This window comes from Cariama cristata, unplaced genomic scaffold (genome assembly GCF_000690535.1).
Source record: "Cariama cristata isolate BGI_N322 unplaced genomic scaffold, ASM69053v1 scaffold13385, whole genome shotgun sequence".
In the NCBI taxonomy this organism is placed as follows: Eukaryota; Metazoa; Chordata; class Aves; order Cariamiformes; family Cariamidae; genus Cariama; species Cariama cristata.
The window spans coordinates 64,702-75,073 of record NW_009618211.1 but is presented as its reverse complement, the minus strand read 5'-3'; the positions used below and the strand labels follow the sequence as shown (position 1 = coordinate 75,073).

General features: G+C 43.8%; 1 protein-coding gene across 1 annotated transcript in view; it reads left to right on the top strand.

The window, feature by feature from the left end:
* Nucleotides 1-214: 214 nt before the first annotated feature.
* LOC104162118 (protein unc-80 homolog) overlaps nucleotides 215-10,372 on the top strand; it is a gene marked incomplete at both ends in the record, with an annotated part of 70,538 nt that continues 60,380 nt past the window's right edge. The window contains 4 exon segments of the mRNA XM_009700771.1: nucleotides 215-261; nucleotides 911-959; nucleotides 8,169-8,325; nucleotides 9,207-9,505. Of these exon segments, the coding sequence (XP_009699073.1) occupies nucleotides 215-261; nucleotides 911-959; nucleotides 8,169-8,325; nucleotides 9,207-9,505 (552 nt within the window).

Here is a 10,372-nt window from a genome sequence, read left to right as displayed (position 1 = left end):
AGTGCTGCACCAGACTTGCAGCTTTGCTTGTATCTGTATTTGCAGCTGTCCTGGAAGTGTAATCTATGCTTTGAAAGGTCAGCATGCAAACACATACGTCAAAGTCTCACCTTATTTCATTGGATTGGAGAATAGTGATGTGTGAGGGGCAGGCTGAATGTATGGCTGAGACTTTATGTTCCTTGTGAATCCTGTCTGTCTCCTGTCTTAACAGAATTCTAAACTGAGAACGGTGCAGGAGCTGTGGGAGGAGGTTGGAAGGTTCGAAGGTTGTGGCTCCAATTTAAGGCCTCGGTCACAAAATCCCTTTATTCCACAGTTTCAGTGTCCTCTAAAAAAAAATAATGCTGTAATAAGGTGACCCGATTAATTTTCATTTTTAACTCTGATCCCATTCTGGAGGGGAATGACAGCAGAGGGTGGGTGTTGTCTACCTACAGGGTACAGGCCTGCATTTCATCATAAGCCTTCCACGTCAGCAGTTATGGAGGAAAATACTTGCTACAAAACTGTCAAGTGGATCTCTGGCTTAAAATAGGCACAAGGCAAAGTTCAGTAATATTTAACACATTTTAAACCGAATATATTGAAAATCTTTCACTGAGGTAAAATGGCTGAAAACTGTCTGATGGAGGATTTTAGCCATGGGGAACAGGACTTTTCTTGAGGGTGGATTAACTACCTCTTGGCATATCATCAGTTGTGGGTATTTTTGTCTTCTAGAAATGGTAACAGCATTTTGTCAGATGTCAGTCAACAGGTATCTGAACATTGTTTTGGCCTTATGTTGTCCTTTACATTAAGTTTCTCAGCCTTTTGCATTTTTGACATGAGAAAAATCCTAAAAATAACTAAGCAAAATCCACACGTGAAGTACTGGGTCTCTAACTCGTTTTCTCCCTTCCTTCAGTGCATTTTTAAGACCTAAACTGGGGAAACAATATGAAGCTTCCTGTGTGGTACGTACCTGTTTCTCTTTTTCAACTCTTATTAGTAGCTAAGTTTTGATGCAGCTTAATCTGACCATGGTGGCTGATCAGCAAGCTGCTCAGTTTACGCCAGAAGTGGATTTAGTCCATTCAGCTTAATTTTGTACTTTTATCACATGAAGGATTTGAAACTTTTTCCCATCTAGAGAATTTGGATATCATGTGCGTCTCTAGACACTACAAAAATGTATTGATTTGGATATTAGTAGTTGAACTAATTAGTAATTAAATGAAGTAAATAATGGTATAGGCAGACTGAGCTACGACAATCTGGGTCTAAACTTGCAGTTCATCGTGTGTGTGTGCTTTCAGATGAGCTTGATGTCATTTCAGTTTGCGATTACTGGAGGTTTTTTAGACTTAAAATCCTGGAAAGTCTAAACATTACTAACAGGCTTTAAACAATACTTTTATCATTGTGCAAGATGAAAATACTTCCTCTACTGGAAAACGGAGGGAGCATGTCTTAGCAGCATAATTAAAGAGAAGTTATTATGCAAATACTAATGACTCTTATTTCTAGCTGTATTGCAAACGAAACTTCCATCTACTGTCTAAAGGGAGGAAAAAGGGAAGGCATGCAGCAAGTTCAAATAAGATGGGTATCTAGGGAATTTCAGAATTCCTTGAACTGTTGCTGATCTTTGGATGGCTTAAAGTGCATTAAGCAGTTGCAGCCAAACTTGACAGACTGGAAAAACTTGGTCTGGACATGTATCTTAATAGTTTAAAGTACTTAGGTCTCTCTGCAGCAATTTTCTGACTTCCTTTTCACAAGATATTAAACTGGAGAAGCCCTAGCTGCTGCTGACTAATTTTCTTCCAAGAAATCCATAAATTTTTCAGGGTTGTTGCTAGATACCAAGTACTGATAGAGGACTGCTGACTTAGTGTGTTGGTGAGTAAAACGTATTGCAGTTCTGGCCCATGGAGCAAAAAGCATCATCAATGCTTTATTCCATTGATTGGTTGTTCCTGGTTGTTTAGAGGCTAGAAAATGGAGCTTGCTGCCTTATGTCCTTTACCAGGAGGCTCGGCAGTGTGCAGGAACCGTGCCTTGAAGCACATATAATCTGAAGCTGTGGCCCCACCTGCAAGTTAATATCTGTCACTGTTGGATAGAGGGACAGAGCTTCCTTCTCTGTGCGTGCTCATGATGTACCTATCTGTCTGTGACTTCCTTGTGCTTCATGCTGTGCTGTTGGCATCAGGTCTTCCTCTATTTCCCCCAGGCTACTTCTACAGCATCTTTGTCCAATGGGCACGTATCAGAATTTACTGGTTTAAAAAAAACAAAAACAAACTGCAAAACAACATAAATCACATGCTTCAGCCAAGGGAAAGGGAGCTCTGGAAAAATGCATTTCATGAAGATCCAATCCATTTCCACCCCTTGGATCACAGAGAACTTGATTCTTCTCCAATTTTTAATATAATCATTAACTTACGGTAGAAAGCTTTCGAAGGTGGGGCTTAGTTTTCAGCAATTGATGGGATACAACCTGAGCTGCTCCGTCTACCACCTTTTTTTGCTCATCAGTTTCCTATCACTACCAATGCACAGGGGTGTCTGCCCACACCAACACCTTCTGTGTTATCCAGCAGAGTGGCACAGTGCGGCGTGCATCGGTGAGACAGTTTCTGGAACTTAACAGGTAGTTGGCTTGTCTTCTGAAACATCAAGCTGACTATCTAACACTACTGTATTGAGTAGTGTGCCTAAAAATACTATGCACCAGTTATATGATCGTCCTTTTAAAATTGCCTAGCCAGAATTGTTCTAGGCATGTTTATAGGCTGTTGACTGCACAATGTTGTGTCATACACATTGTCAGACAGTTGTCTATTATTATTATTGGCTCTAAAGTTGCAACAGTAGAATTTGCTGCATATTAGGCAGCACCTGGTCTGCAAGAGCAGATTGCATTGCTTCTTTGAGCTTTGCTTTATACCATAATACTTGAGGAAAAACCTGGCACTTTCATAGCCTTGTTTTCATTACCTGAACAATCACAATGACTTCAATTGGTCTATGAAGAATAGCCTTTCATCTGAAGATAAATACAACTTCCCCTGCCCCCTCGTTGTCTTACACTGTCTGAATGCTCTTGTGCCTCAGTATAGATTTAATGGTCTTTCTTCTCCCCATTCTGAAGTTCTCTCTGCCCTGACACAATGTCGTTCTTCACATGCATGAGCCAAAGCTGTAAATGACCGCACAGGAATGTATGTGAGTGCTATACAAAGCTAATGCATTTTTTTGGGGGTGAGTGTAAGGGACTCAAGGATATGTTTTCAATTCTTTTATCCCGAATTGCAATGAGCATGGAAGAACCCAAACGTTTTCTGGAGGATTCTGTAAATTCAGTCTCCCTCTTTTTCTGTGGGTTTGGTTTTTTTACTTTTTTTTACAAATGTAGTAGTATGTTTTGTTGTTATGAATGATTAAAGGGTACATATGGAACAAAGTTTAAAAAGAGAACACCTTTATTTTATCTAGCCAATGGACATGGTTGCAGAAAATTGAGTTTTTGAGCATTGGAATTTTTTGTAATTAAAGTGCTTGGCATCTGTGTTTCATTGCTTGTCAATGTTTGTACTATTACTGTGTTTAGTAAACAATGGAGCCTTACCATCCCTTGTGCTATGAACTCCTAGATTAATGTTCTAGATCTTTCTAGGAACTCTTTCCTACCCAGAGGACCTTCCCCATACTGACGTTACTGTCTGTCTGCATTTCAAATTCTTTTAGCAGTGATCTCTGCTTTCCACCATCATGCAGCCTGAGCTTTGGAAGAACAGGGCAGTAAGATTCCCTCCAAGGACAGAAGTCTGGTTCAGGAAGCACTACTAGTTTCTCTGTGTCTCTGCCAGGGTCCTTCTGTACATACACTAGGCTAAGCACTGGGCCCTCCTCTCCCAGTTTACTGCCTCCTCCCCCCCACCCCTTCTCCCAAGTGAGATTCTCTAGGGCTGCTTCCCTAGAGGAAACCTGCAGACCTGCAACTCGTTTGGCGCTCCTGAGAGGGTGGAACAGGAGGGTGCTGAGCTTCCCAAGGTCCTGGCTGTCTAGTGGGGGCTAGGGGCCTGGCTGAGCCCTTGCTGCCTTATACAGTTTGCTGCAGGTACAGCTCCCCTGGGCTTAGAGCAGGGGAAGTTCATGCGACTCAAGCAAAGCTGTATAGGAAATCATGGCAAAGCCCAGCCAGAATCTGCTCTGGCCTGGCCTACTTGTCTAGCCTTCTTCGGGCAGCTACGTGTTGCTGTTCCGGGAGCGAGGTGACACGCAGGCTGACCCTGCTCACAAGGTGTTTGACAGCCCCTTTCGTTCTTGGTGGGGAAGAAGGTAAAAGGAGAACAGCAGCAGTGGGAAGGCAGCCAGGCAAGACTGACCATCACTCCCTGTGAAAACAGATGGCAACACCAGGCTAAAAGGAAAAAAACACTTGTGTAAGTGGCCCGGAGGGAGCTGAACATACACAGAGCACTGCTGAAAGGGGCTGCCCTTTCTCCAACCAGGGCATAACACTGACTTCCCTCACTACCACTGTGGCAGATGTTCTTTATCCTCCTTTGGCAAGCGGGGTGTTGCAGGCACGGACAAGCCTGCTGTAAGTAGGTAACTGGTTTTTTTTTAGCCAAGCAGCAGCCCTGAGGCTGCAGCTCCAGACATAGCCATAGCATGACAATCTCTCTCTTCTGACTGACTTACAGGGAGCTTGCTTCAGACTTCTCATTCAGCCTTCTCATTGAAGCATGTAACACTGCTCAGCTGTAGCAGCAGTTGCTTAGTTCGTGTGGGGTGAAAATTAGGTCTTATATCTTAGTGTCTGTATGTTCTCTGTAGTGGGTCCTGAAAGTTAGAGCAGAGCCATAGCAGGCCAAAAGGGAGGTTCTACAGGAGCAAATGCTAACTCAAGGCCTTGCATCTTGAATGTCTGGTGCAGGCAGAAGCTGCTGTGAGCTGAACCTTTGTGGAGAACTCTGGGCAAATCCCATAGGAGCACTGTCCCAAGAACTGCATGTTCTTCTTGGGCTGCTTGTGACCGTTATCAGTGTGGGGACTGACACCAACGAGGTCCTGTGCTGACAGGACATCACAGTGGCCATTGTGTACCAGCCAGTGCCCATAGCACACAGGGACACTCGGTGGTTTCCATACAGTAGCCTTTGTGTTAGCATTTTTCTGGCAGCATACAGTACTTCTGTCTCAGATGCTTCTGATCACATATGGCGTTCTGGAAGCTAATCTTTCATTGTGGTACGGAAATACATTTAGCTTTCTGCTCAGGCCAGGAAAGAACAGAGGAATCTGGTGGCTAACCATGTAGGAAAAGCTTCATGTGGCTCAGAAACCCAAAATGTTTAGGTAAATACAAGGCTAATTTAAAGACATAATTGCAGACTCCTTGGCTTCCTCTTGAGTTTCTGAAGTGTGCAGAATGTGGAGCAGAGCTTCCAGAAGGCAGTTGTTGGAGGACTTTCTTCCTGATGCCATTAAAGTACCCCTGAATGAGACCTTGAATGGAAAGCCAGAGAGCAACAATGTGTCTCCCATCACGCTTCAGAATACTGTTGCTACTCGGGGTGATTTTTTGTTTTGTTTTGTTTTTTATCTCTTCTTGCTCTTTAAACTGAATGGCTTTGTCACTGTACTGAAGCGTGAGCTTGTGGATTGGCTTTTCTACTAGAGGTGAGAAGATAATTTCTTTTGATAAGCCTAGGTCAGCACTGGTGCTTGGCAGGCCTTTCAGTGAGCTAATTCAGCTCACTAACGTGGTAGAAACTTCTTCTAGGCCTCTGTTGTCTTTATACTAATGTGCTCTCGACTGCTACTGTGGTTCAGTGCCTTCATGGCTCCTGAATGGAACAGAATACTCAAACTTTACGACGAGTACTTCACTGCCTCGCCTGCCAAGGCTTTCAAGCATCGGCCATCCCTTCATGTTTCCCCCGTTCCTGAACTGGTAGGAATGAATGGCAGGAGACCATTTCCCTTTGCTGGGGGCCAGAATGTCTACAGATCGCTATGAGAGTGATTTGGGGCATCCTTTCCCTGGTAGATATGTTGTCTGATCCTGGTGCTAGGAAGTACGCATTGTTGACAACCTAATCCACAACAAGTTATTTTTGACTAATTGTCAGGAAGCCAACATTTTTGTCCTTATATTACAAGTAATGTCCTCCAATTTCAGCCATTGCTCCATAAAGACAGTCTATTGAGTTTTCTGACTAGAACCTGGGGTTTCTAGTAAGTGTGTGACTTTCTACACACTTATGTTTGTTGGCAGCTCTGATGTTTCTTGTCAGTATTTCCTCAGGTGCGATTTGTGTTGCTACAGGCTTAGGCCTCTATAAGCACACGGAGTTCTGAATACTCTGCAAATACACCTGTGTAAATCATACATTCTATCTCCCCTTCTCTTTGTCTAGGCCTGGTGCTATTGGGGAGTTTCTCTCTTAGGTTGTACATACAGATAGATGTGCATTTCTGTGTCTCCATGCTGGCCAGAGTGGAGCTGTTAGAGGCATGCTGTAAAACCACAACGGTGCTTGCATGAGGGCATCCTCCCTCTCAACAGAGGAGCTCATGTCCACCCATGCCAGCGAACGTGGCCACAACCTGGGAGAACAAATGTGCGCAGCTGCTGGGGTACATGGAAGAGTGTGTGTTGCCGCTGGTTAGCATGCCGCACTTGGGAGTGGCTGGTCGTTTAGGAGAGCTAGGTTACGACTGCTGCCCTCTTTACTTTTCTTCTTTGTAGTTAAGTCTATTAGTACACACACACACACCCAGTTTTACAGAAAACATCGGTATAACTAGAGTTGAAGGACAAGCTTTATGAATCTGGAGTGAGGGCATTTGAAGCATCCGTTAGGTCATGAATGCCAGCAGTTACTTGTTTGCCCAGAGCTTGATAAAATTGATGAAATAACTTGTGAGCAAATAGGTAGCCAGAAGGCTAAGCTGGTATATGGCAAGGATATGCATTATCAGTAATGTATTTCTTCGCTTTAGGAACTTCAGTGAAGGAATACAACTGCTTTGGTGACCTATAGTGAGATCTTTGTATCTGGTCAGAGGAACAACTTCTTGAAACTGTAGAATCGTTACGGTTGGAAGAGACCTCAAAGATCATCAAGTCCAACCTTCTACCTAATGCTACCATGCCCGCTAAACCATGTCTCGAAGCGCCACATCTAAATGTTTTTTGAACACCTCCAGGGATGGTGACTCCACCACCTCCCTGGGGAGCCCGTTCCAATGCCTAACGACTCTTACAGTGAAGAAATTCTTCCTAATATCCAACCTGAAGCTCCCTTGGTGCAACTTGAGACCGTTTCCTCTTGTCCTATCACTAGTTACCAGGGAGAAGAGGCCGACCCCTGCCTCGCTACACCCTCCTTTCAGGTCGTAGAGGGCGATCAGGTCTCCCCTCAGCCTCCTTTTCTCCAGGCTGAACAACCCCAGCTCCCTCAGCCGCTCCTCATAAGACTTGTTCTCCAGGCCCTTCACCAACCACCAATGGTTGAAGCAACTAGCAATAAGGAACTTCCTTAGGGATTTCAAAGGCAGATAGTCTTATTTCATGTTGCTTGAGGTGGAAATAATGAACTTGCTGCAGCCATCAGCTCTTTTAAGTGTTCACAAAACCGTTACATCATGGCTCGACAAAAAATCTTGTACACTGATTATTTTTTGTGGCAGGGTGTGAAAACGTTTCCTAAGGCCCACATACCTTTAATGGGCTGCCCTTTATGTTACACTAAGCTGAAAGAGCGTGCGTGTGTGAGAAGAATCTCCAGCTCTCGACTCCACAAATATAGGCTTCATTAGCTCCTGTGACTTCCAACGGGATTACTGGCATGCGAGATTAATACCCAGCACAAATGTAAGTCTGACTTGATGTCAGCATTTACTAATATACACATGATACTTGCTTTAATTCTTTTTTAATTACAGAAAATATATTGAGTGGCCCATTCATTTCTTAGCCCAATATGTCCATGTGTCTGGTGAGCTGCAGCTACAGTTTGTGTCCTCCAGGAAAAATATTATAAGGTTACATAATGAAAAATTACAGATTACAAGTTTTTAAAAGAGAATGTTCTATGTATTAGAAGGTATGTGCAGAAATAGATATACAGTGTCTTCTTTTTCTTTGTTCTCAATTTTAGTCTTTTGAAAGAGTTTTAGTAGAGAACAAGCTGCATGGCCTTTCTCCAGCTCTCTCTGAAGCCATCCAGAGCATTTCTCGCTGGGAACTTGTCCAGGCTGCGCTCCCGCATGTGCTGCATTGCACCGCAACATTGCTCTCCAACCGAAACAAGCTAGGTTAGTGCTCATGTGAGTTTGTCTTTCCATTATTGAAGTCATCAGTCAAAATATGACAGATTGATGCTCAGCATGCCAACATACTCTAAATCCTAGAATCCCAGTTAGTTCATTCTGTGGATTGCTTTTCTGGATCTGTTCTTATTTGTAGCAGGGTAACCTATGAGAGCTTCCCCAGTGAAGTTAATGGCTTGAAGAGCTAAACAGTCAAAGCAGTTCAATAATATTTTGCTAGTTCTTTTCCAGAGATAATAGAACTAGCTTTAGCAAAAGCCTTGCTACCCCGCAGGCATGGGTTCCTTGAAGGAATACGTATTCCTTTCAAGGCGTGCTGCAGTGGCCAATTGCAACAGGTACTTTTAGTATCTTCAGTTCTTTTTTTTTTTTTATTTGCTTCTTTTTATTCAGACCAATGCATGTGATTCTCAGCAGATAAGTCAATCAGATAATAAGAATAGGGCCAGGCCCAAATGTAACTTACTTTACTAGTCTTTTACTGATTTCAGCAGTGATTTCAGCAGGAATTTACTTCATGAGACATGCCAGTAGGGAACATTAACAGGACACAGCTTGAGCACCTCGCAGTGCTCATTTTACGTTTTGTCTTATTCAGTTAAGTCAAACAGACAAGACTGTCGAGCTGGCATCTTTTAGGACCACTCTATGGCCTAAACTGCAAATGCTGTGAAGTAAATAGAGACTTGTGAATTAGGAGATTTCAAACATCATGAAACAGAATGCTGATACTTCTAATGGTGGAATTTTAATTTTCAAATGCTTATCAGGAAGTTGGATGCCCAGTTTCCTGTGCAGCTCTGAAAGTCTCAACGGTACCATTAATGGAAACCCTGTGAGATACTGTGATGCATTTTTCCATCCAGGACATCAGGATAAGCTTGGAGTAGCTGAAACAAAGCTTCTTCACACTCTTCACTGGATGCTGCTGGAGGCCCCTCAGGACTGCAGCAATGACCGATTTGGAGGAGACAGAGGCTCTAGTTGGGGAGGGAGCAGTAGCGCTTTTATCCACCAGGCAGAAAACCAAGGGTCACCAGGACATCCCCGTCCCAGCACCACGAATGACGAGGAGGAGAATAACAGAAGGAAGTTCTTCCAGAACTCCATGGCCACAGTGGAGCTCTTCGTGTTCCTCTTTGCTCCCCTTGTCCACAGGATTAAAGTAAGTGGAACACTGATGGGGTACTTGTGTGGAGACAGCTCTGAGCAGGAAAAGAATGACTCTGCTTTTCTGATAGTTATTTAATTAATCCTACAGTGCACACTGGGTGACCATGGGAAATGTTTTAACAAGCTGGCAGAATACCACTGCCACCAGGAGGAAATACTTCCAGTGACATGAACAATCACCACAGCATCAGGCAGACACAAAGACGTATAAATCTGAAGTGAGCCATTTTCAGCCTTTGGGAATGTCAAAGATCTGTGGCCATTCTGAAGTCTTTGGGACCTTAGAACCTGCAGAAAGGATTGCAAGCTTTAGCTTGCTACAGTGATTCTCAACCATTGCTCAGAAGGGCCTTGCTAGCTTTTCAGGGATTCCACCGTGGGGCTGCCACTGGGATTTGTCATTGTCATTGCTAATCAATTTGATGCTAATTACCAAGAGTGCGTGATAGTGGTATAAGCATGGCAGTGGCAAAGGCAATAGAGCATTCCTTTGTTCTGAAGTTGGAAGCAGGCTGCAGGCTTCCTGTCTGCTGGGGTCCCTCTGTTGTTTTTATGCTGAGTGCATCAGCTTTGCAGAGCAGTGTGATGAGGAGACGTTTTCTGCATGCTCTGACTCCTGCCTTGTGTCTTCAGCCTCTCTGGAGAGCTGCCGTTTAGCCTTTACGTTTCCAGCTAGGCCTCAGAAGAGAAACTGGCTCTGGAGAGTAGGTGCTTGGAAAAGGTCTATAAAATTGTGAAGTGGTGGAGGCTGTTATCTGTTCTAATCCTGCCTTGTGTGCTGCAACAGTTGAAGAAGATAAGAAAGTCCAGGAGATAAAGGATAATCTTTTGGTTAAGGCAGGTGAAAGCAGGTCTGGAG